The 27,169-nt window shown below is 40.5% G+C and overlaps 1 protein-coding gene across 2 annotated transcripts in view; it reads left to right on the top strand.

The window, feature by feature from the left end:
- The window catches only part of LNPEP (leucyl and cystinyl aminopeptidase), a 102,555-nt gene extending 75,607 nt beyond the window's left edge, over window positions 1-26,948 (top strand). For both annotated transcript variants that reach the window (XM_070373173.1, XM_070373174.1), the window contains exons 12-18: window positions 4,668-4,851; window positions 6,429-6,585; window positions 12,187-12,371; window positions 14,255-14,416; window positions 16,901-17,041; window positions 17,910-17,991; window positions 18,588-26,948. In XM_070373173.1, coding sequence (XP_070229274.1) covers window positions 4,668-4,851; window positions 6,429-6,585; window positions 12,187-12,371; window positions 14,255-14,416; window positions 16,901-17,041; window positions 17,910-17,991; window positions 18,588-18,719 — 1,043 coding nt within the window. In that variant the 3' untranslated portion in view covers window positions 18,720-26,948. The remainder of the gene's footprint in view (window positions 1-4,667; window positions 4,852-6,428; window positions 6,586-12,186; window positions 12,372-14,254; window positions 14,417-16,900; window positions 17,042-17,909; window positions 17,992-18,587) is intronic.
- Window positions 26,949-27,169: the final 221 nt, after the last annotated feature.

The following is a 27,169-nucleotide window of genomic DNA, read 5'->3' on the forward strand; positions in this document are numbered from 1 at the left end:
CAAGCAGTCTCTGACCTAAGAGAGAACAAATAATCCCATCTTGTATTTTTGAAAGGGACCAATACAGAGATTTTGCAAACCTCTCAATAGTATATAAGTTTTTGGTGGTATCAGAAATAACCAGACAATAAGAAATCTGCTTTTATTAGCCTTTTACTCTTTTGGCTCAGTTGGTAAGTCAGCTTTTTAAGTCAGACCCCGAAGTCATGCCCGTGTTTTCCTGCTGTAACCTTTTCTTTCTAAGCACTGTCTTCTTCCACTGCACAAAAATTGTATCGGCAGCTCAAGCATGCTGTGCTGCCTCCTGTCTCTGGGCCTTTGCACATGCTGTTTTCTGTCCTGGAAGAGCACTCTTGCCTCTTTTGACTCCCTGGTTTAATTCCTATTCACTCTTCAGATCTCAGCTCATCCACTGCTTGTTCTAAGGGGCACTCCCTCATCCCAAGACAGGTTAGATGCCTCCCTTATGTGTTTTAATGATATTTTCTACTTTTAATATACTCTGGTTGTTTAGTCCCTAAGTCATGTCTGACTCTTTCTCAACCCCAGGGACTGTAGCCCGCCAGGCTCTTCTGTCTGTGGGATTTCCGAGGCAAGAATCCTGGAATGGGTTGCCATTTCCTTCTTCAGGGGATCTTCCTGACTCAGGGATGGAACTCTAGTCTCCACATTGGTAGGCAGATTCTTTACAACTGAGCCGCTTACTTATATCTGTCCCCACAGGAGATGTATCCCCCTATTGAAAGTGGATATCTTAGTTCCACAAGTCACTTTTGCAGTGCTGGCACCCTGTAGGCACATAAAAACTTATTGAATAAATACATTTTAGTTTATAATGGAGTGACTCAAATGTCACTGTAAAAAGCTCTAGGAGCGGAGCGTTCAAAGCTTGGTGAAAGGGCAACTTCTGTTTCTCCGCATTTGAAAATATTCTTAGTAAAGGAGAATTTGTGACATGCACTATAATGTGGCCAGTTTAATCTAGAGGGGGAACTGAGGCAACGTATGACGAAAGCAGTGTCGGCCACTTCCTCTCCTCAGCCGTGCTGTTTACCTTTCCTGGCAGTTCAGGTTTTGAAAGTCCATACTGCACATGTCTGTCCTTAGGAATGGTGTTTGACCCTGAGAACAGTTGAGTCGTCTTGGTTCCTGATGCTCCTGTGAAGAGCCAGTTTTGGTTTCACTGAATTTTAGTCTTCTCTTTTCTCAGAAGAAATGTAGCACAGACGGTGACACAGAGGCTTATTTTATGCCCTTATGACATTGGTACAATGTGTTAACTTGGTGGTCTGTTAAATCCGTAGTCTATTTCCGTGAGTTCTAATGCCAGGGTTTCTGGGTTAGTCCCTTAGTTCAGTAAGATGTAGAAGTTATATGTGGTCAATATTTTGGTCACTTTTTTCCCACGTCCACGGATTTTGAATGGTTAATAGTTTTTGTGCATAAGAAGGGCTGAAATGGGACTGTTTTTCTAAACCACCTGTTGAGGAAATTACACCAAAGTGTCTCCTTGTTCCATCTCTTCCTTCCTCTCCCCCACCCTGACCTCTCTCTCTCTCCCATTTTATTTTCAAACCTAACCTCTTTCGCTAGAGGACATTTTTATATTAAATCTATCTTGGAGCATTCATGTTTCTAGAAGGACATCACTGCACCATAAACATTTTTCTGAAACTAAAGGACATGGCACTGAAATGAAAGGCAGTTGAAAAAAGGGAGGAAGGGCATGTAGATAGGATAGGATACTTATCACGCGCCTTTACCCCTGATGAAACAAAGGGGAAGAAAGGGGTACGGGAGAGAAAGGAGTGCTTCTGAACAGGAGGGGATGTAGTTCAACCGTGTGTATCATGCTAGCTCTCTGGAGCAAGCCATACAGGGAATTTTTCAGCTTTGTAGTAAAAACATCTTTTTTTGTTTCTGTGCTTTAATGTTTCTTTATAAAACAGTAGCTGAGTTTCATAACTCATTGACAGTTTTTTTTTTTTTTTAATCACTATTAGATTACTTAATCTGGGCTTCTGCCATTTAACATCGGAGTTACTCTTTTTTTTTTACTGCTCAATGGACTGTGAAAATTGAACTGTTAATCTGTTAATGATTATAATAAATTAAAAACATATGAGAGTAGCTTCATCCACATTTGAGCTGCAAGATGTAGATACCTCCCTTGTGTGCAAAGCGGGTTTTTTTTTCTTGATACCTGTGGTTTTAAGGTCCTCCATTGTGAATCATTCAGAAGACCTGAAAGAGACTAATATGTTGATTCTTTAAATGATAACTCTGCTCTCTAAGCTGTTGGCTGCACCGCTTCATATTCTGTCATCAAAATGACAGTAATAATTTCAAGTACGCTCCCAGCTGTGTTCTCCTCTCTGCCATCTGGACTTGGCTAGGTTTACAAGATAGCGAGTTGCTTATCATCCAAGAGACTCTGTATTTCAATATTTTCCTATTTCCATCCAATGGGAAAATTGCCATGCTTATCATTCCTTGCCTCCTGTTTTGGGAAAGGAGGATTTGAAGCTCTTCGGTTCTTTTTCCCAAGGTCCTTTATTGATAGAAGCCCTGTAGGAAATGGTTTGGTGACCTAGAGAGTGTTGATATTTTTGCATTAGCTACTGATAAAGTTAATTTCATTAGTCGTAGCTTTGTTAAAAATATATCCACTTGGAGCAGCTACTCTTACCAATGCAAATGTTCCTTAGAACTGTATTCTGCTTTAGAAAAGGAATAAACCCGATTAATGTGATTAATCTATTCCATCTGTTGCTATATCAGCAATAAAACAAATTAGTATAAATTTTTTTAATGAAAAAGACTGATTATCTGATACGTCATGTTAAGACATGATCAGAACATAAATCTTTACATCTTAAAAATCTTTGACAGTCTCAGAATTAGAGTAACTAAGGTATTAAGAAAATCTGATAAATTTAAATAATTCATGCTTTTGAAGTTAATCAGTCCTAGATTTCAGGTACTAAAAGGTTCAGATGTGTTTCCAAAGCATTTTATGTTTAAAAACCCTCATATATAATTATTATGATAGTAAAAATTTTAAAACAGCCTAAATATTTCCAAGTAGAAGATGGGTTAAACTGTGGTATGTCCCAAAATAAAATATCCTTAAGATTTTGAATCCTGCATATCAAGGCAGTGGGAAAATGGCAGGAAATGGAATCTGATATGTGAAAAAGCAGCATAATATAATGTGTGAAATAATGTACATGGATCCAGTATATTAAATATTAATTCAGTTAAAATGTGTATAGGAAAAATCTTGGTAGGAAATATACCCATGATGCTTTTATTGTTTGAGTTTAATTGATTTTTCTTTACTCCCCTTTTATCTTTTAATTTAAAAACTGTATTCCCCACTTTAAAGTGGGGAAGAAAACTTACATCATAAACAGCTGCAAACCTTATTTAGATTTGTTTGAAACCACTTACCATAACGTAATTGTTTTGTTTATTCATCCATTAATGCACCAAATATCTCTTGAGTACCTACTAGGAACATTGTTCTAGGTCCTGAGAGATTAGCAGTAAACAAAGTAATGCTCATGGGATTATAGTCTAATAAATATTAAACCTTAAGATGCTTAGAAGCATACCCTTAACTATTGTTTTAAATTCACATCTTCATTGCCAACTTTAAAGGACGTTTCCTGGTTAGTAATTTTAAAGGTTGCAGTCAACTTTTGTAGTAATATTTTTAAGGTTGCCTTTTTTTAGCTTCTTATTAATCGCACATTAATTGAAGTCATTCCATATAAATTTCTAGCAATTCTGTCGGCATTAAAATGTAATGGTAGGGGTTCACAAAGTACGTTATCAGCTTTCTATTATTTTAACTCATTATTTCTTATTTGTGCCTAATGAGACATCTGTCCTTCCCTAATGTTTATTTTGCTATCTTTGAATTATGTGACTTTTTAAAATGGCTTCGTGTGTCCTTTCTTAGGCTGTTAACATAACCAAAGACAAAAGGCTGAGAGGGAACACATTTCATATGCTAATAGATCATTTGCTTACTGTCTGCCCTGCGCCACACCCTGCACACACTCCCAGCGTGAACTTGGGAGCCAGTTGTGTGCGTGTATGCCATGCACACTTTCTCTCTGGGCCTTGAACACTTACGAGTCCCTCTTTACCTGGCTCACAATACCTATATATCCTGAAGTCTCAACGGTGATGTCATTTCTCCCAGGAAATCTCTCCTAACCTTCCCTCAGGGCTGAAGCACTTCTACCCTGTTCTCCTACAGAACGCCACGTTTTCTTTTTCCATCGACAACGTGTGTATGGCACCCTACTCACCTGGTCACGATGGGTTGTAGGATCCAGGAGAGCAGGCACATGTACCTTGTTTACCATTAAATAAAGACTTGTTAAGTGAATAGGTGGTGATCTTTGGTAACATGAACATGACTGCCCTGGGAGGCAGACATTTAGTTTCTCGGTAGAAATAATATAAGTATTTTTAAATATAAAATAATAATATATAATATTATTATATTATTTATTATATCATAATATTGATATATAAAATAATAATATATTTTTAAATATAAAAATAATACCATATTAACTTTGAAACACAGTATTCATTTAATGCTTTTCTTTGCCTAACCTCTCTCTCTCTCATTTTGTGGTCTGTGTTAGGTGTCATCAATCTCACAGAAGAAGTGCAGTGGATCAAGGTCAACACCAACATGACTGGCTATTACATTGTCCATTACGCAGATGACAACTGGGAAGCGCTGATCAAACAGCTGAAAATAAATCCTTATGTGCTGAGCGACAAAGATCGAGCCAACCTCATCAACAACATCTTTGAACTTGCAGGGTAGCGTATGCTTGGCTTGGGTCTAATTTTGTTTCTTTTTTTTTTGAAATAAGTGTTCTTGAGGAAAAGGACATTTAAGAAAAGCAATTGAAAAGAACTAGCATGTATTGCCTGGTAGGTATAATTCATTTCGGAGAACTGAGAAGATAGAAGACATATCCCTTGTCTATCTAGAAACATCAGCACAAGCATATTGAACAGTTATATAATAAGATTTAAATCATGTTTCAAGACTGTAGATACTGACAAGCACGACACATAAATTTGCTGAATAAATGGATACAGAAGTTCAGGGTTTGCTTTACTCACGAGAAAATTCTTTTCAAGAAGCCAGTGTTTTCAGCGTAAAGCTTAGTGCTCATGTATTGGTATGAGACATGTCTTGAGAGCTGGCATACCACTCACCTCCCCAGCTGCCCCCAAGCTACACAAGCCCAGAATGGCAGTGACCTCATGTACCAATGTCCTCTGAAGAGGAAGATCACCGACTTAGGTCGTCAGTGGGTCTAGACACACAAAGAAAAGAAAGAAAGTGAAGTCACTCGGTTGGTTGTGTCTGACTCTTTGCGACTCTATGGACTCTAGCCCACCAGACTCCTCTGTCCATGGGATTCTCCAGCCCAGAATACTGGAATAGTTAGCCTTTCCCTTCTCCAGGGGACCTTCCTCACCCAGGGATCGAACCCGGGTCTCCCACATTGCGGGCAGACGCTTTAGCCTCTGAGCCACCAGGGAAGCCCAAGGAACAAGGAAGCCCTAGCACCAGGGAACACTCAAATGCATTCCTTCTGACGGCTCTTGACCTTCCTGTTACATGGTGACCTCACACCATCTCAGCCATTGATGTTGTGATTTCTGTCAAGTGGTTAATTTTTTAAAGGTGTGCACTATAAATTCACAGTGGCCCCCGCCTGAACAAGTTTGACAAAATTCCCATACAAATAACAAGTTACTTTCTAATTCAAATCCTCTTTCTGCCATCTGATCAATATAAGTAACTAATGATAAGTAAAATTGGCACGCTTCATCATTTCTCATCTAAAATGTTACGATACTTTTCCTGAATTGGTAGCAGTTTACAGGTGACTTATAGAATGAAGAACTGAGCTGTTGCTCATCTTTCTCCTGAAAGGCGTCTTTAACCTTGAGTTGCACATGTGAAGTTAATCAAAGGTATTTAGTCTAATTTTACAGAATATTGGGCTTCTCTGGTGGCTCAGATGGTTAAAGAATCTGCTTGCAATGCAGGAGACCTGGGTTTGATCCCTGGGTTGGAAAGATCCCCTGGAGAAGGGAACAGCTACCCACTCCAGTATTCTTGCCTGGATAATTCCATGGACAGAGGAGCCTGGCAGACTACAGTCCACAGGGTTGCAAAGAGTCAGACACTTTGCAACTTTCACTTGACTTCACTGAAGACTATGGAGCCATAGGATACCTACCACTCAAAGCTTAAATTTTAGGTCTTCAGGATTCCCGCTCCCCCATCTAGCCATAGTTTCTCTCTCGGCATGCATACATTTTTGGCATATTTACTTTTCTGGCATATTTACTTTCTTTGTTCTTTTACCCATTAGCCTAGGCAAGGTGTCTCTTCAGAGAGCTTTCGATCTGATTGATTATCTTAGAAATGAGACCTACACTGCACCCATCTCTGAAGCCCTGTTCCAGACAGAACTCATCTATAACCTCCTTGACAAACTCGGGCACATGGATCTGGCCTCAAGACTGGTGGTAAGTCTGCCTTTTGCCAAGTTCTCTTTGTTGCTTGCCTTTACTGTTGTTATTCATGTGCCGTTCAGCAGTCACAGACTGAAAAAGCAGTTATATTCCATTTTCATCACTCTCCTGGTGCTGAAATCTTAGCTTTGAATCAACATGTCATTTCTCACCATGAGGAGCTGATAAAGGATTAGCATGACGTATTCTTGTCTGAATATCAAAGTATATAGACTTCTGACACTGCTGTCAAAATGAGGTCACATGAAAAGAAAAATTTCTCTATCCAACTCTTGGTTTATTTTCATATAATAAATGCTTGGAATAGGCCTTTTTGCAAAGTAGGGCTCCCCATTCATTTCCTGGTGGTCATTATAAAATGACAACTATGTTTGTACTGGGACTATTCGGTTTTGGGGGTCCTCACTGATAACTGTCTTATTAAGGGTGGTGATGCTGGTTAATATAAGTTTCTTTGCAAAGCATTACCGGTTTTGGAGACTGTTTTACCTTTTTTAAAACCAATTGCCTGGTCTTAACAGTTGTTATTTTAGACACTTTTGGTATTAAATTTTCACTGTGTATTTAAAAGCTTGAGAAGGAGTGACGAATTCTTTGTCTTATCTAATTCTCTGAGTCACATTCAGACAACAAGGTTTGCTTTGCCAACCAGTCAGGTTTTCCAAAGAGCAGGCAAAAGGCAGCTTTCAGGAAAAAGGTGATGGGCCAGGAATTAGAATAAGTCTTTTAGAACTTTGGCATCCTCACTGCTAAAAAGAAGGGGCTAGATTGCACCTTAAAAAAAGAAAATCCTCTTTTCTGCTGTCCTACTGTGCATCCCCTGTAATTCTCAGTGATGGGGAGGGAGTACAGGGCAGGGGGCCATACAGAGCTTGAAAAGCCCCTTCCTTACAAGTTTCTGATCTGACCTGCAAGGAGCCACCCCCGCTCCCTACCCATAAGTGAGATGCTTCAGTTAGATGATTTCTGAGGCATCATCTGATTACCAAGATTTTTGTCATTCTTCTATTTCATAAGGCTTTCAACTTCCAACCTTAATAAAAACCAGCGCCTGGAATGTGACCTGGCCCGTAGTGACACTCAGTGAATGTGGGCTGAATGAGTGAGTGGAACATACAAGAGCAAGTGCACTTCAGCGCTTACTGTACCCTGCACACCCTGCTTAGTGCTTAATGCAGATAACCTTGTTTAACTCGCACACAGCAGCAGATTTCTACCCTCATTTAACACAGATGAGGAGACTGAATGACTTCTCCAAAGTCAACTTGCCTCGTGAATGATGAAGCTGAAGACTCAGGCCCAGATCGCTTTCACTCCAGACCCTCCTCTTTGTGTTATAAGGCCGTATTTTCATGTGTTCTAGCTTGTCATCTATCAGAGGATACCCTTTTATTGGAAGAATCAAAGCTGCTTCTTGCTATATTTTCCCCTTTTTTACACTGATATTTTAAATTAAAACAGTTTGAAGGCTTGCTAAACTTCATGATGGCATAAGTCCCTCTTCTGTCTCTCTCCATTAATGTGTTGAGGGCCTGGTGTCAGGAGGCATTTGATAGTTAATTCAGGCTGGCTATGTGCTGAAAGCTCAGATGCTGAACTCAGTTCTAGCAGTTAGATCTTTTGAATATCTTCCTGCTGTGACACTCAGCTAACTCTGCATCTTCATCTCAAATGATGATTTCCAGTTTGCCGGGCAAGTATGTGTTTACTCAGGATGTGGTGGAACGTACCAGTCCGTGAGACTGGTGGTTAGAGAATCGGAACAGGAGGCTTAGTGTGTGTTTATGAGACCTTTTACCATTGTACGTCTTCAAGCACTTGACTGGCATGACAGTTAAAAGTTATGATGAATTAAAAGTTATGACAGTTAAAAGTTAAAAGTCATGATGGCTTTAATTCAGGAACAAGAAATTCTGTCTCTAAAATTCTTGTTCTGATCTTAGGGCATTCGAATAGGATCAAAATTATCAAGATATGAAATTTGACCCACTGTAGATGAGATTGGAATGGCAGAACCTTCTGAGACCTTGGATCCAATCATCAAGTAGTAGTTGTGATTAAGACTGATGACAGATTAATTTTTTAAGTTAGTGTCCTGAGAGCATTGTGTGCATTTATTGGTCATTTTGTTATTTAGGCTACATAGACCCGTGTAACACACATTACCTATATATCACATTTTGTGATGTCTGCTCTAATATGTGATGGCTGGAGTCTGGAGGCATATTTGAATTGTGTCAAATTGTTCACATCTGATACTAAAATCTGATCTCAGCCATATTCCTGTTTCATCACTTATAACTCTCGTTCTTTTACATATGAGGAACTGGTGGGATAAACCTTTTGTAATAAAAGTTGACACTTCACTTTTAAGCAGCTCAGCTGACCCAAGAAAGAACTCCCTGGGAACATCAGTGTAAAATTAAAGCAGTAAATCAAAATGTAATAAATAACATAAGGGCCAGCATCCTGCCCTGTTTTATTTTTAAAGTCATCCTGTGTCATTGTTGTTGCATTTTACTGCATGTACATGCATTGTATGACTCATCAATTTATTCCCTCTCCCTACCATCTTCACTTTATGAAATCAGAGGATTGAATTCTGATACCTAATGGGTTTAGATTTCAAAAAATTAATGTAGAATAATGAAAAAACAGGTTGAATTTTACTTATAAAAGGGAAAGATGATTTGAAGCACTTTCTGTGGTCTATTAACATTAAAATAACCTCGATTACTTACAAAAATATTGAAATTATTGAAATATTGAATAAATTGAAATATTGAATTACTTACAAAATATTGAAATTTTTAATTGAAATTTATAATTGAAATTTTCTAAAAACAGAACTATTATTTTTTAAATAAAGTCATTTATGTTATCATTTGATTTTTTTTTTTTGGCTGCACTGCATAGCTTGCCGGACCTTAGTTCCCCAATCAGGGCTCAAATCTGGGGTCTGGCAGTGAAAGTGTTGAATCCAAGCCATTGGACCACCAGGGAATTCCCCTGAAATATATTTAAAAATCAACAGTTTGGGGACTTCCCCTTGACTCTTGGGTATGGGCCGTAAGTAAGAAAGTTACACCCCATAACTGCAAAGGAGTAAATGCCCAGGAATTGGCTACAGCATCACTTGAGGTTTCCCTCACTTCCAGTATTTTGAAGTGCCGTTTTCCCCACTGCTTTCTTTGTTTTAGTATAAACTCTCAAGAGTGGTTGCCATTTTTCTCCACCGAGTTGTTGTTGTTGTTGTTAATGGTTTTGCAAGTACGGGGGGTTTCTTTTTTGTGTCTCATTCTAACTTTGTTTCTGTTTGACAGTTATGAGTAGCTTGTCACTCTTTCATTTGTCATAATGCCATCATGATGCCCGGAGAAGGCAACGGCACCCCACTCCAGTACTCTTGCCTGGAAAATCCATGGATGGAGGAGCCTGGTGGGCTGCTGTCTATGGGGTTGCGAGGAGTCAGACACGACAGAGCGACTTCACTTTCACTTTTCACTTTCATGCATTGGAGAAGGAAATGGCAACCCACTCCAGTGTTCTTGCCTAGAGAATCCCAGGGACGGGGGAGCCTGGTGAGCTGGTGTCTGTGGGGTCGCACAGAGTCGGGTACAACTGAAGCGACTTAGCAGCAGCAGCAGCATCGTGATGCCACTGAGGTCAGGCCAGCAGAAGACAGCGTTAGCTTCCGTGCACCATCAGTCAGCGTGGCAAGTAGCCTTTCCCACCACTTCACACCCTCCCGTGACTGCAAGCCTGCGCTCATTCCACAGGGCATCTGTTCGCTGTTTCATTGCCTTTGAAACAAGCAAACAGAAGGGAGTTGACCTGTTATTACAAACTTCGCATCCTTCTTCTTATACGGAGGCTTTTTTCAAAACCACTCTCATAGTCCGCTCCACAAGAGACTTACTCAGACCTCAGAGAAAGGTCTGCTGAGAAAAAAGGCCTCAGCAATTTAAAACTTTGCTACTAGGATTCATTTTAAGTACCGACAGAGGCACTCTAGAAGAACATTATGCTCTGTGAAGAATTTGAAGTAGTTTGGAGGGCAGTTAAGAGGCATTGTACACGGTCATCTGTGGTGCTTGAAGTAAGACCGGTCGTGGTACAGTTCCAGTGCCAGTGACAGGAAACCCGCTTGTGCCAAGAACACTGCGGGAGGCACGTCTGTGAACTGGTTTCATTTTGATCCTCCTCATTTGTTGCCATGAAAGGTATCTTAAAAACACCTATAAGCATTTTTATATTAGGATTTTGGTGACATTCACAAATGCATATTTTACATGATGATTTTTAAAGCTCCCTATGCCCTCTTTTCCTTCCCTCCAGCACAGCTTGGAGTATGGAAATAGTTCCACACATTATGAACAGCTTTCATGCTTTTGTCATGGGAGGAGATGAAAAAGAAATGAGAGATCTGTTGGTTTCTTAAAACCATTGTTGTTGTTGTTTTAGTAGCTAAGTCGTGTCTAACTTTTTTTCAACTCCATGGACTGTAGCCCACCAGGCTCCTCTGTCCATGGGATTTCCCAGCCAAGAATACTGGAGAGGGTTGCCATTTCCTTCTCCAGGGGATCTTCCCGACCCAGGGTAGAATCCATGTCTCTGCGTTGGCAGGTGGATTCCTTACCACTGAGCCACCAGGGAAGCCTTAATACCATAAATACTTATTTAAGAATGAGATCTCAGTCAGAGGTAATTATAACAATGGACTTTAATTGTAGATGATTTTACTGAATAACTGGTAATTTTCTTAAGTGTGATAAGGTATTGTGGTTACATAGGAGAATATCCTTATTTCTGAGACTTGCATGCTAAATTATTTATAAATGGAATCTCATGATATCTGTAACTTGCTTTCATATGGTTGAACTAAAACCAGAAGAACCAAGTGTGTGTATATTTGTGTTATACACAAATGTAAGAGTATTAACAAAACAGTGACTCTGACATATGGCTATTCATTTTACTATTCTTGTGGCCTTTCTGCAGGCTTGAAAATTTTCAAATAAAAAGCTGGGGAAGGAGGAAAAATGACTATAAACAACCTTTCTTCCCTGTAGGCATCATTTTCTTAATTTGATTAGATTAACTTGTTAGAGCATCAAGCTAGATGATACTTTAAATATTCCTTTAAAAATGGATTCAGAAACATTGAAGCACCTACACATTCTATTTTTCTCTCATTGCTTAATGGATTTATGGATGCTAAAGTCAACAGGTCAGGAAGTTTCAGCTTTCTTCCAGCAGTGGTTATAGATGATACTTCTTGGCAGGAAAGCAACTTCTAGCTGAGTATACACAGAAGAAAGGTTCCCTACTGCACAGTCATTAATTCTTTCTGTCCTATGTCATTAAGTCCACCTTGGCTATAGCAACCTTATCTATAGCCTCAGTGATATTGAATGGTTTCATCCCAACAACATGTGAGCTTCATGTCAGTTGTTATTTAAATGAGTAATATCTATGTCCCTCCCCCCTTTTTTTTCTTTTTTGGGTAAGTGTAGGAAAAAAAGAGCTCTTGTCCTGATTTTCCCGGTTGCCGTCATTGTTATTACTCTGTTATAATCCGTTCTGTCTCTCTAGAACAAGGTATTTAAATTGCTTCAAAGCCAAATCCAACAGCAGACTTGGACTGACGAGGGCACCCCATCTACTCGAGAGCTCCGGTCGGTCTTGCTGGACTTTGCTTGCGCGCACAGGCTGGAGAACTGCAGCGCTGCTGCCTTGAAGCTCTTCATTGACTGGATGGCGTCCAATGGCACTCAGAGGTGATGTGTGCTCTCTCTCGCTCTTGTGGGCCCCACAGCATGTAGTGCATCCAGGATCTTTATGTCCTGAATCATAAAGGTTATAAAGCCGAGCGTTAAGTAGGTGAACTCTGTGTACCTGATTCTCAAACCAGACTGTTGTTTTAATTGTGCTCAAATCCACATAGACTTTAGTATCCTGATTTTTAAGTGTGCAGTTCAGTAGTGTAAGGGTATTCACATGGTGGTGCAATGAATCATCAGAACTTTTCCACCTTGCAAAACTCCCCATTTTCTCCTCACCCTAGCCCTTGGCAGCCAAGGGATTCTGTAGGAGTTTTACTGCTCTAAGTACCTCATATAAGTGAAATCATACAGAAAGTGTCTTTTTGTGCCTGGCTTTCAGTTCAGTCACTCAGTCATGTCCGACTCTTTGGGACCCCAGGCTTCCCTGTCCATCACCAACTCCCGGAGCTTGCTCAAACTCAGGTCCATCGAGTCGGTGATGCCATCCAACCATCTCATCCTTTATCATCTCCTTCTCCTCCTGCCTTCAGTCTTTCCCTGCATCAGGGTCTTTTCCAAGGAGTCAGTTCTTTGCATCAGGTGGCCAAACTATTGGCGTTTCAGATTCAGCATCAGTCCTTCCAATGAAAATTCAGGACTGATTTCCTTTAGAATGGACTGGTTAGATCTCCTTACAGTCCAAGGGACTCTCAAGAGTCTTCTCCAACACCACAGTTCGAAAGCATCAATTCTTCAGCATTCAGCTTTCTTTATAGTCCAACTCTCACATTCATACATGACCACTGGAAAAACCATAGCTTTGACTAGACGGACTTTTGTAGGCAAAGTAATGTCTCTGCTTTTTAATATGTTGTCCAGGTTGGTCATAGACAATCTAATAATGTCCTCAAGATTCATCCATGTTGTAGCAAATGTCAGAATATCCTTTCTTTTTAAGGCTGAGTGACCCGCTGGATGTATATACCACATTTTGTTTTATCTCTTCATCCACTGATAGACATTTAGGTTGCTTCCACCTTCTGGCTCCTGTGAATAATGCTGCTGTGAACATAGGTGTACAAATACCTCTTTGAGACCTGCTTCATTTCTTTCATATCCAGAAGTGGTATCGCTGGGTCATGTGGTAGTTCTATATCTAATTTTACAAGAATCCCCATAATGTTTTCCAGAGGGGCTTTACTGCTTTCCATTCCTATCGGCAGTGTACAAGAGTTCCTCACGTCCTTGACAACATTTATTCTCTGGGCTTTTGATAGCCATCCTCCTAATAGCCTGAGGCATCAAGCAGGTATCTTTTAATTTAGGAATAAAACATAGCAGGTGGCATTAGCAGTTAGTAGAAATGTGTTTTATGATGATTGCTTTTCTCCAGGTTCAAACACCAGGTGGAGACTTGGGGTGTAGGGTATTGGGGTAACCTGATGAAGCCCTCTGAGATCTTATTAAGACAGAAGATCGTGCTCCCACCCCTGCTCTCGCCCCTCCTGCTGCATTTGCTGGTAGATTTCTACCATGGGACTTAGCGCGCTGTGTTACGACGTCTGTCGTTCTATACTTGATGACAGCCTGTGAGCCTCCCAGCAGGTAGTGACTGTGTCTGAGTCTTCTTCCCTGCTCACAGCGTCCAGCCGGTTGCCTGCCTGGTTCTTTGTGGGTGAACAGTAACTAATTACTGTATTGAATTCATAAGCTTTTTAGTCGCATCACTAGGAAAGGAGCGGCCATGGGATTAATCATTTTCCTGACAAGTAATTATACAGTGAAGACTCTTTAGTATTACCTGCTCAGTCCCCCAGAGCACTGCCCCTAGTCAGTTCTTGCCTTTGTATTCAGTGTTTTTTCCTGGTTGTTCTCATATCAGACCACCTGTCTTACAGCCTGCCTACAGATGTCATGACGACCGTGTTCAAAGCTGGAGCAAAAACTGAGGGAGGCTGGTCATTCCTCTTAAGCAAATACGTCTCTCTAGGCTCTGAAGCACAGAAGAATAAAATACTCGAAGCTCTTGCCAGCTCAGAGGATGTACGGAAGCTTTACTGGTATGAAGCCACCAAATGAATATGATCTATGGAAACCAAAAACATAAGACCACAGAGCCCCTTGGGAGGGGGGATCCCCCTTTTCCTCTCTTTGCTCACAGGCCAGGCCTGACCCGGGCAGGGTGGTGAGGAGACCCTCGGGGGTTGGGGGGGATCCCCCTTTTCCCCCCTTCGCTCACAGGCCAGGCCTGACCCGGGCAGGGTGGTGAGGAGACCCTCGGGGGTTGGGGGGGATCCCCCTTTTCCCCCCTTCGCTCACAGGCCAGGCCTGACCCGGGCAGGGTGGTGAGGAGACCCTCAGGGGTTGGGGGGGGGATCCCCCTTTTCCTCCCTTCGCTCACAGGCCAGGCCTGACCTGGGCAGGGTGGTGAGGAGACCCTCGGGGGTTGGGGGGGATCCCCCTTTTCCTCCCTTCGCTCACAGGCCAGGCCTGACCCGGGCAGGGTGGTGAGGAGACCCTCGGGGGTTGGGGGGGATCCCCCTTTTTCTCCCTTCGCTCACAGGCAAGGCCTGACCCGGGCAGGGTGGTGAGGAGACCCTCAGGGGTTGGGGGATCCCCTTTCCTCCCTTTCGCTCACAGGCAAGGCCTGACCCGGGCAGGGTGGTGAGGAGACCCTCGGGGGTGGGGGATCCCCCTTTTCCTCCCTTCGCTCACAGGCCAGGCCTGACCCGGGCAGGGTGGTGAGGAGACCCTCAGGGGTTGGGGGGGATCCCCCTTTTCCTCCCTTCGCTCACAGGCCAGGCCTGACCCGGGCAGGGTGGTGAGGAGACCCTCGGGGGTTGGGGGGGATCCCCCTTTTCCTCCCTTCGCTCACAGGCAAGGCCTGACCCGGGCATGGTGGTGAGGAGACCCCATAGGCAGGGGTTCATCTCAGGGACCAGACCTGTCCCCACAGGCCACAGTGCTATGCCCAGAAGGAACTGGAGGTGCCAAGAGTCACAGCCCTGCTTTCTTCTTAAAAATCTCTTCCTTCCCTTGGCACGTTGTCTTTAATTCCACACCTAGCTTCATTCTTTCTGGGCAAAGGCACGGTTCTGTCCCAGCCGTCTCTTTTAAAATGCAGACACTTCAGGAAAAGGTACTACGTAAAAGCTTACAGGTTACACCTTTATGTGAATCTGCCAGACTCTTTAATTACTCAGCTGATGACTGACCTGGGAATGGAAGGCTCATGTGAGGAAAGAAGGGCAGTGAATAGGTCTCCTGACAGGAAGAACAGGAGAAAGGCGCTCTGAGTCGCCAAGAGACACCGGAAGCATCTTGAAAGTCAGTGCCCGTAAAGGGGTGGACGGAGGTGCTGTGGTCTTGTTGCTTTGCTTGAACAGTTTTGCTCAGATAAATCATAATAGTGTCCCCAAGATGTCTTCAGCAGCTGCCCAGACCCACTTTCCAAAGGATGCACTGTAAATGGTCATTTTCTTGAAAGTAAGTAGCCAGGCTCTGACCCAAGCAAACTGAGAAAAGGCTTTGTTTTTAAATCAGTAATAAGTTTGTTTTAGACCAGGAATATGCTGATAAATTTCCACCCTGAAGTCTTTAAACAGTACCTAAGAAACGGAGTAACACATAAAACGACCTCTTGTTCGATCCTTCAGTCTTGTTCTTATCCCCTCCTCTGTTAACACTGTCAGTCCTGGCCTGTGCACTTGCTGCTTTATTCTGTGCCCAGTGTTTTGTGACATTCCTTTTAGTGAATGATCAGTCCTTGAGATCTGCTGCAAAGCCTACTCCATTTTTCTTTATAGCTGTGTATTATTCCATAATATGGCTCTATCATAGTTTATCCAGCCCATCATGTCTTGATGAGCAGTTGGGGTTTTTTCCTGTTAAAAATATTGCTGCAATCTTTTAGAGGTATGTGTGTTCTCATATAAGCAGATATTATCACACAGTAAATGCTTATGTTCAAATGCCTAACTTTTATATTTATTAGCAATAGCTGTGTCCCTGGGGTAATTATTATAACCTCAGCTTCTTAAACTATAAAATTAGGATAGATAGTAATGACCTATTTCAAGCATTGTTATTCAGTAATTTAGAACATTATCTAGTACACATATTAGTATCAATTTATTGAGTGCATTCTGAAAAGTATCTTCATTTTTATATGACAGCCCAGTTTAAGAACAATAAGATATGTCCCTACTCAAAGTTTTTAACAGAAAAAACAGTACCAGTTTTCAGAATTATAATAAATTCTACTGGAAATTATATCCTAAATGTCCTTTTGTTCCCCTAAATGTCCTTTTACGTCAAGAACAATTTATTACTATGTAACAGTGTATTTATGTGTTATCTCATTGGTTTTTCCTTCATTTAGAAACATGACTAGTTTTCACTGTTAATGAAGCTTAGACAGAACCAAAACTTGTATCTCTTGAATTGCCACAGAGCTTTAATTAGGAGACCAGTATTAATTTAAATTCAGTCATCACCTCATCATGAATAATTATTTTGGAAGCTCAATCTGCTCTGCTCTCCAGGTTAATGAAAAAGAGCCTCGATGGAGATCTCATCCGAACACAGAAGCTGTCGTTTATCATTAGAACGGTGGCCCGGCATTTTCCCGGACACTTACTGGCTTGGGATTTTGTCAAAGAGAACTGGAGTAAGCTTGTGCAGAAGTAAGTTTCTCAGACAGTTACTAATTTTCAGTATCCGCAAGCCTTGCATCTGAAAGCAGTTCCCAGGGTTGTATTGGTTCAGAAGAGTCACGCTTTGCTGTGAGAGGAAAAATGCTTCAGTGAAAGTTCAACAAACACAGAAATAGTCACATTTGTCAACAACATTCCTTAATGCGAGTCAATGTAACAGTGGTGTTTGTTTAAGTAATAGTACTGATCAAGCCCAGCCTTGCTCGGCATCAGCTCACTTAGCTTGAGTGAGTGAAGTCGCTCAGTTGTGTCGGACTCTCTGCGACCCCATGGGCTGGGGCCTACCAGGCTCCTCAGTCCATGGAATTTTCCAGGCAAGAGTACTGGAGTGGGTTGCCATTTCCTTCTCCAGGGGATCTTCCCGACCCAGGGATCGAACCCCGGTCTCCTGCACTGCAGGCAGACGCTCTACCGTCTGAGCCATCAGGGAAGCCAACTCACTTGGCTTGGCCACGAACTATTTCAGAATAGCTGTTTAGTTTCATGTGTTGAAAACACCTCCTCGTTACCAAGGGATCGTTTACAAACTCAGACCCAGCTCAATAGCACAAGTCACTCATTTTTTCCTTTTAAATCAGTAATGACACCTTCTGGGTGTATGATGCTGTTTTTGAGGCAAACACGGGCTGTTAATTTCTCTGGATCTCCTGCCTACTGGGAGAGGAGTGTGTGGGGTGACTCCCGAAGCACCAAGCCCCCCGTTCCCAGGAGCAGGACTCCACTCTGCCTCAGGCATGTGGAGTTTACAATAAGCACGTCCTTTGCACTCAGGAACTTGGCCTACCAGCAGCTGACTCATTCTTTTTTGCCTTTTGCCTTTACCTTTGTGTTTCTTCAGGTTCCACCTGGGGTCCTATACCATACAAAGTATCGTTGCTGGATCAACTCACCTGTTTGCAACAAAGGCACATTTATCTGAGGTTGGTTGTATCAAATGCTTTTCCGGGAGATTCGGCCATCCCTTTGCCCTCAGGGTGCTCAGTTTTAGTCAGATGGTGGTTTCTCCTGCAAAATCCTGTCCCGTCTCTCTGTCTGCCTTCATCAACGCTAATGATCCTGCACTGGGATTATTTCTAAAGGGTGGATATACAACAAGGAGGAAAAGTTCTGCTTCCATTCTCAACAGTATTCCATTGTCTCCCATCTGATACAGATAATTTTTTGAATTAAGATCAACATATGCCAAGTTTATTTTTAATTGGCGATTAGACTGTTTTTGAAGAGTTCCATTCAGAGGGTAAAATTAGGCCCCAGGCCTAACTTTAGACTCTACCTTATTTACTGTTACTTGGCCTTTCCGGCCTTTCCACCCTTCCCACTCCAACTCTCACCACCCCCACCCCACCTCCCACTTGAAATTTGAAAACTTCATCCTTGTGGGAGTAAGGGGAATTCCTTTTTAAAACAGCTTTACATCAGCATGACCATCACTAACTTAAAGCTTATTTGAAAAGGATATTCAAAGCTGCGGTATGCCTTTCTTTTCTTTTGAAATACTTCTGTGTGCAACTTACAGGTCCAGGCATTCTTTGAAAACCAATCAGAGGCCACCTTTCGACTTCGCTGTGTCCAGGAGGCTTTGGAAGTCATTCAGTTGAACATGCAGTGGGTGGAGAAGAATCTGAAAACCCTGACATATTGGCTGTAGCATGCACACCTGTACCTCATCACCCGTTCAGAGAGCTTGTTAACTGGGCCTCTGCTGCTTTTGCAAAAGCCACGGTGAAACCAGGATCGCTGCTGAGTTGTGTGCACTCTTAGGAGTTCTAGTTTGCTCAGGGCCAGTCTGTATTTTTTCATCTGTCTTTTCTGAAATGTCTTTGGGCAGTGTGTAGTTATTTATTACCAAACTATATTCACCTGTATGCCAACCGTCTACAAAAACAGTGGGTAATTTTTCTACTTTGAAGATATTCAAATGGGAAAAAAAAATCTGTTTTGCAATGCTGTTCTCAGTTTCTGGCTAAATGTTGACACCATGAAATAAGGAAAGAGCTACCATGGGAGCCACCATCTTTGCAGGCTGCTGGTTGGTTAGCCATTTGTTGCTTCTTGTTGATAGATGTTATTTGAATGTGGTTCCAAGTTAGCATCAAAAAGTATAGTAATGAAGTCATCGAATCATGCAGCTGTAGAGAACTGACCTCAGGTGTGCAGATCTACTTATTGGGGGTTTTGAATAATCCTTTTTTTTCTGGAAAAAGTTTATAACTATTATATTTTTTTCTGAAAAATAGTGAGGTGCTACAGAATTTTTAAATTTTTGTTGTAAAGCTAAATAACAAGGCCAAAAGATTAAACTTTCCAAATATTTAACACCTTCTTTTTCATCTTTCAGGAAAATATTTCCAACTGAGTTAGCACTAATTATTTTACTTATGAATTCCAGTATTCTCCAAATCTCTGTACACCTTTACCGCTCTCTGCCATAGATATCCCTTGTGTTACAAATAAGTATTTCTGCATTTATGGCATTTTTTAAAATACTGGTGTCTCTTATCATGACTTTCTTACTAAGATTTACAGTTTACAGTCTGTTTAAGTTGCTTTTTGGCTGATAGATCAGACACTTTCTCTTAATCATACCCATTGGGTGGTTTTTCATTTTATATGATAGAGTTGCATATTAGAAGTATATTTTAAAATAGGGCCTTTGAGAAATTGAACATTTTTATTTGAAGTTCACCATAATACCTTAAAGGAATAAAGAGAATGTGGATAGGAATAACTTGATTTAGGTTTATTTTAATATGGTGGGCTTTGAATTTTTTCTACTGTCAGAAACAGTACTTTTCTTTAGTTGAAAAATCAAAGTTTTCTTTTGTAATGGCCAAACTAACAGATTATAGGGAATGGCCAAGGAAAGAAAGAAAGAATCCAAAACTATATGGCAATTGTACTCCTTCTAAAGGGGAAATACTGTACTTGAATTTTTTGAGCTATGCAGACTTATACCTAGATTGTTGTGTTTCTTTGATTCTTAGGAGAAAAGCTTTCTTCCTAGTATTTATTGTACTTTCTATTTTGCTTGAAAACACCTACGTACATAAAAAGGGTATTTACCCATTTTTCAGCACTTAAAACACTCCACTGAATCAGACAATGGGAAAGGTCACCTTTTTTTTATTCAGCAGGTATCAAGTGAGAATATATGGAATTATGTATAAAATTATATTTTATTTTATGAAAATATTTTTATATAGCAAAATTGAAAAGACTGGCAATAGAAACTAAAGATAACCTTCTTTAGCCCTAGTGTGTTTTCTCCCAATTTAGTGTTTTCTAAACAGCACTTATCTCTCTATTTAGAGTAGAAAATACTATTATCTGAGAATCACAGAATCATCTGAAGATGTTTTTTTGAAACTAGCGTGATTGTAGGTCTTTATTACTCTTGTGCTTCAGTAAATGAATGATAATTTAGTCGATATTTGAAAGTGAGTTTTTATATTTTTAGAGTGGGGAAAAATACTAAAATTTTGGAGGATTTTTTGTTGCTGGGTTGTTTTTTTTTAAACCATATTACTAAAGTCCACTTTGATACAGAGTTTAAACTTTGCTACTTCTCAAAATCATTTAAGATTCTTCGTTTTGTCTGCCCATCTTCACATTGTTTCTATAATATTTGTTAGCTCCGCATATGGCAAATCTTGTCTTGAATTATATCATTCTTTCCTGTGAGTGTGTGTGTCTGGAACGGGGTGGGGGTTGTTATAATTAAACTTTTATCAAAACATGGGCTAAAAAGGAGGTAACTCAAAATCCATTTCTATCTTTGTACTCAAAAGCCATTCATTCCCATAATACCAGATCCGTACCAATTGTATTTTTCATTTACAGGCCTCACCTCAGATTTTCCTGTGAAATTCCATACTTTTTTAATGTTATGCTATCCCATCTATATAGGGCTTCCAAAAACCAACTCTAAGTCAGGAATATAAGGTTAAATAATGGCTAGACCGTGTAGTATAATAAGTGTTGTTGAAGCGTTTGAAGTTTTTTCCCCCAGAATTTTATTTCACCATTGTATTTCTGAGAACTCAGATAGAAGCACAGCGATTCTTTGTTCTATGAGCACACAGATCCATGACCAATTCAGTACTGTCTGACAAGCGTTATATTCATTGCAGAGAGAGAGTCGTCTTGAATTAATAAAAAGACACATCATACCATATTATTAGGAAAGGCAAAATTGGAAATCTGGAACTGTAGAAGAAAAGCTTAGGCTTTGGAAGTCTGAAAGGCTACAAAACTAGAAATCCAAGGAGTTCAGTTTGTTGATATCTAATCGCTTGTTAATACCAACTGATTAGATATATTAAACGGAAGTAGTGTCAGCAGCTACCGTAAGCTTGTGCCTTGCTCCATCTTGTTCGATATGAATCTCTTTAAGTGGAATTATGTTGTTTGCCACTGTTTTGGTGTTCACGAACTTTCTTACTGTCACAGGTTCCTCTTTACACTAATGTTCTTCACCATTCGTGTTTTCACATGTACTTTAGCCACAATGGGAACAGAGCTGTCAGAAGAGTTCTGGGTATATAGAGGATACTGAGCCACATCAGTCTTCCTGGGTGCAGAACAGAATCCTTTCTGAACACTGGAAAGGAAGAAATGAAAGTTAAGTGCTGAGTTTGTTGGATTACAGATAGCCTGTTCCTGAGTTGGCTTTTGAGCATCTTAATCTAATACACATGGAAAGATAATCTGTAGTCAGGTTGCTGAATATTTACATAATCCTCATGTATGTCATGGGGGTGCAGGGAAGGTGTATGCATCTCAGATGTGCAGACAGCAATTTCTGGGCTGAGTTTGCAAAACAAGACCTGAATTTCATAGGTATGATGTAGTTCTTCTCCCCTTTGCCTTTTTTTAAAAAATTGGAATTAACTCTTTTCTTCCTCCCTTACATCCCCATTTGTATTTTATAAAGCCTATGTGTTCACTTTTGCTGGGTTTTGCTTTCTTTTGTTTTGTGCTTCATTCTCTTCATTGGCAACTAAGTACCAAATGAAAAGTGGAAGTCCGAAAGTATGATAGACCTCCTCTCCCCTTTCCTTGTTACCTACGTGGGCAATAGCTCATAGAATAGTTGATTGATTTCTTTGAGGGTTCTTTAGGGGAATATACTTTTTAAATGTATGCACGTGTTTTGATGTTTTTATATTCTTTCATCTTAGTATAGTTTATCCTGATGAAAAATGAAAGAGACATTGTCCTGTGAAATCTCTTCTAGCCTTTCAATTTTTCCTGCCTGGGCAACAGCTACAGAGTAGTTACTTGGTTTCCTTCTCTGGAAGGAGATGGCCATAGTGGGAGAAGAGCAGAGTATGTACTTTTTAAAATGTATCTAAATCACTATTTTGTGGGTGTTTGATTTTGTATTTCCTTCATCCTCCTCACGGATAAGTAGAGATCTAATGAACTGTGAAGGTCCCAAAGTATGACGAATGCTTACCTACCCCTCTCCTTGTTGCCTGTATGGACGTAAGTGAGTAGTTATAGTTTCTGTTGTTTTGATCTAGTCTGTTCTTGAGGGCAGAGATGGGGGAGGGTTGTATATTCTTTTATTCAAGTGTATATAAATGTTATGCTACTTTTTAATATTTCATTTTAGGTGTGTTCCTTTGCATGAATGCATATGTACTTAATGAAAACGGAGATTCAGAGTATGACAGATCTCCTCTTCCCTTTTCCTTACTGCCTTTTTGGGCAGTAGCTAGAGTAGCTTTTGTTTTGTGAGGTGGGAGACAGTGGGGTATGTACTTAATGTATATAAATAAATCTATAACTTTGTATTATAACTCATCATTTCGTACTACGTCCTTTTCATAGGATGTGAAAGTACCTAATGAGACGTGGAGGTCCACATGTATGACAATCTCCTCTTGACCCCTTCCCGTGTTGCCTGAGAGGGCAATGGCTAGTAGAGTAGTTGATTAGTTTCAGGGGCTCTTTTGTGGGTATTAGGGTAAATGCTTTTAAAATATATACTCATGTTTTTTACTTCCTTATTATAGTATTTCATTTGGTACCCAGCCCTTCACTTGGGGGCTTCCCTGATGGCTCAGCTGGTAAAGAATCTGCCTGCAGTGCAGGAGACCTGGGTTTGATTCCTGGGTTAAGATCCCCTGGAGTGTGGAATGGCTCCCAACTCCAGTAATCTGGCCTAGAGAATTCCATGGACAGAGAAGCCTGGCAGGCTACAGTCCATGGGGTCGCAAAGAGTTGGACACAACTGAGTGCCTTTCACTCACTCACTCTCCTTCACTTGGACTGGTAGGTTGCTAATGAACCACAGAGTTCTGGATATAGAGCAGTCTTCTTTCCCTTTTTATCCATGTAGTCAATAATTTTAAAGTAGTTTGGGCTTTTAGAATTTTGCAGGGGACGGGGCTGGGAAGGGACTGAGGCGGAATATATTCTTTTGAAATCTGTATATATGCAGTGCTTGTTTCAATATCATGTTATTCCATTTGTACTTATCCCTTGCTTGGATGTATAGGTCCCTAACGAGATGTGGCAGTATGGATGTAGGAAAATCTTCTGTCTTCCCCTTTCCTTGTCGCCTCTGTGGGTAATATTTGTAGAGCAGTCTAGATTATTTTTACCTCTATCACTGTCTTGCCTGGGAGCATAGGGATATGTACTTTTTAAAATGTATATAAATGTTTGTGTTCCTTTTTTTTCTGTTACTTCATTTTGTACCTAAACTTTTGCATGGATTCTTAGGTACATGATGAAAATTAAGGTTCATTCTATGAAAAAAATCTCCTCTTCTCCCCTTCCCTTATTGCCTGTCTAGGCAATGACTAGTAGTGTAGTTTTTTGAAGAATTTTTTGCGGGGCGCAGAGCAGTGAAGGTTTTCTGGGTTTGCTTTTGTGTGTGTGTATAAACGTTTACTGCATTTATTTGTGCTTTCATTTCAAGCCTAGTGTCTTTTTTGACTCCTAAATATCAAATATAATGCAGAGGTCCAGATCGGGGTGTAATAAATCTTCCCCGCCCTTCTCCTGTAGCCTGTGTATACCGGTAGTATAGGAGTACTTGAGGATTTGGTTTTCTGTTGTTTGTTTTTGAGGTTTTTAATGGGGGATGAGCTTGTTAGGCAAGATATATAAATTTTTAAATGTATACAAATGTTTCTGCCTCTTTTGGTGTTCATTTCATCTTGAATCCAGTCTTTTGCATGACTCTTTTGGAACTTTATGAAAGTTGAGATTGATTCTATAAAAGATCTCCCTGCTCTCTTTCCCTCACTGGGCAGTGGCAGAAGAATAGATGTTTGGCTTCTGCTTTTGGAGAGATAGGGATGGGAGAGGGTGTGTGTGTGTGTGTGTGTGTGTGTGTGTGTGTGTGTACACATATATATACTTTTTTAATGTATAAAGGTTTGCTACATTTTGTGTGTTATTTCATTTAGTGCCCAGTCCTTTGCTGGGATCTGTAGGTACATAATGAAACATGGAGGTCCAGATGTATGATAAATCTCCTCTGCTCCCTTCCCTTACTGCCTACATGGGCAATAGTTCAACAATTTAGGATCTTTTTTTTTTTTTTGGAGGGGAAAATTATTGGGTGGGTAGTAGTTAGTGGGAAGGGATGGGGTATGCCCTTTTTAAAAGTGTATATACATGTTTCCATGTTACTGATTTTATACCTAGTCCTTTGGGTGGATGTCAAGTTACCAAATGCAAACTGAGGAGAAGTGTATGACAGCCTCCCCTTCTCCCCTTCCCCTTGTTGCCTGTGTGGTAACAGCAAGTAGAAGGGTTGTATGTTGTTTGCTTGTTTTATAGAGATTTATATTTTTGGCGGGGGAATATTCTTCATGAGTGTTTTCATTTGTCGCTTTATTCTGTGTTTAGTCCTTCACATGGCTATGTAGGGAACTGATGAAAATTGACTCCCCTGGATGAGCAGCGTACTTTCTTCCTTTCCCACATATTTGCTCCTTCAGCTGGAGCCAGTATAGTCACTATTTTGTGGCTGTTTTTATTCTCTCAGATATATGCCTTTAAAGATGTAAGTGTATACATGCACATACATGATTTGCTTCTTTTCTTCTCCCATTATTTTCCTTTAATAGTCCCTTGCAGGGCTCTGAGTGTATCTAACAAAAATGTCGCACCAGATCCTTGCCATCTGAGCTAAAGGTGTAGCACTGAGGTGGGGTAACCAATGGCACCAGGCAGGTAGCCCGTAAGATGGGAGAAGACACTTGGATACGGTTGAGTTGTGAGAGCTAATCACATCTAGTAGGTCTCAGGTTGACTCACACTGAATGAAATGGTAGGAAGGGAGGGACCTGTTCTTTGGCAATTCCAGAGAGTCAAAAAGACAATACTTCAGGTGTGGTTAAATTTTTTTGCTGTTCATCTCTCAGCGGCACTCATTCAAACTCATTTGAAGACCTCTGAGAGTAGCTCCTTTCTGAGGCCCTGGATTCTGACTCAGTTGGCTACAGTTCCTTCAGTTACATATTCTTCTGTACTCGGTAGAAATCATTTTGGGTTTTGGAGTGAATCTTTTGAGTTATTGCCATCATTCTAGTAAATGACAACGTGGGCCCCGAAACTAATCCAAGAAGAATTGGGGTGGCAAGCTCTTTGACTCCCACCACCTTGCACATGGCGGGCGTGCTGGCCCTTCCCTCCCCAGAGCTCTTCTGCGTGGCTGCCTCCGTCCGCTCTCGCTTCTCCACTAGCTGAACCGTTCCTGTTCATTTCTCCTTGTTGTCTTCAGCGCTTGCGCTGTTAGCTGTTATCTTCAAGTGTCCTTGGAAATGTGAGCCCATGTTGCCTCTTTGGCTCTCTGTCTTTGCATGCATTTCACACATCCAGACCTGTGTGTTAACTTTCAGCATTCTTCAGTGATATTTTACATTGACTGTTCATCCACCACATGGTAAATGTCACGACTCCATATTTATCTGTCGCAAAGAAAATGCATGTGGAAAATCCATCCATCCCTCTCTTCCCTCCCTTCTGAGCTTCTGAGCACTGTTTTTTTTTGTTCTGAAATTTATAACCAATATAATGCTGAAGATTTGCCATACTGTTATTTGCCATACTGTTATAGAAACATTGAACGGTAGGACTCCTAGAAAATTTGCAAAGAGACGTTATTCACCATATCAGACTCTCAGGTTCTAGTGATGAAAACTTTGCTTATACTTTGCTGTTACTTATACCTGCTGCTGTACGGAAAATAAAAGTTTATTCATGCCACATTTAACTTTGACCATAAATAAAAGGGAGCATCTTTTTGGAGTTAGTCATGGTCATATTTAGTGGTATTTCTCAACAGTTCTTAATTTGAAATACTTCAAAGGAAGTAAAGGTCAGGGCTTAGCTGAATGAAATGCTCCAGAACTTGAAGTGTAGAAAACATCAGTACAGTAACATATTCATGTGTATAAAGTGACAATTACAGCATAATTGGAACATTTGCATTAATCAACAAACTCACATTGAGACAAAACTGAATCTTACAGCTTTCTTGATTAAAGCCAAGTGTTCCATGTTGCTGTGAAGAATAGTCTCTCAAACACTTTGAAAAGTAGTTACTTCAAAACTTGTGAAGGTATCACATTTTTGTATTTAAATACTTACAGAGATCTCCAATTTCTTGAATCTGAGCTTGTGGGTAGAATTCTAAATTTGTATCATAATCTTGTCTTTTGTGAAAGATTTTGAAAATAGTATGTATATATATAATATTATATATGCAAATTGTGTTTTGTCACTTGTAAAGGGAAAAGGCTTATTTTTCTTTATACTTCTGATACCTTGTTTTGCATATGACCAGCACTGACTGAAAGGCATGTGTACCTGCAAACACTGTTGCTTTTTTTGTGAAATAAAAATAAAAGTATTTAAATATAAATATTGTGTAGACCATTTTCACTTTTAAAAAGTACGTATAAAGTGGTTTATGATCTCAGCTGTACCAGAACAGGAACCGTATTCATTGTCTTTTGCAGCGTTTCCTGTCTCACCAGTGCTGCAGTATCTTTACTTTGTGTAACTCAAGGATTCACAGGCTCATTAGTGCTATGTTGGACTGTCCTGGGTATTGTATGATGATTACCACCA

This window comes from Bos mutus, chromosome 7 (assembly GCF_027580195.1).
Source record: "Bos mutus isolate GX-2022 chromosome 7, NWIPB_WYAK_1.1, whole genome shotgun sequence".
NCBI classification, from domain to species: Eukaryota; Metazoa; Chordata; class Mammalia; order Artiodactyla; family Bovidae; genus Bos; species Bos mutus.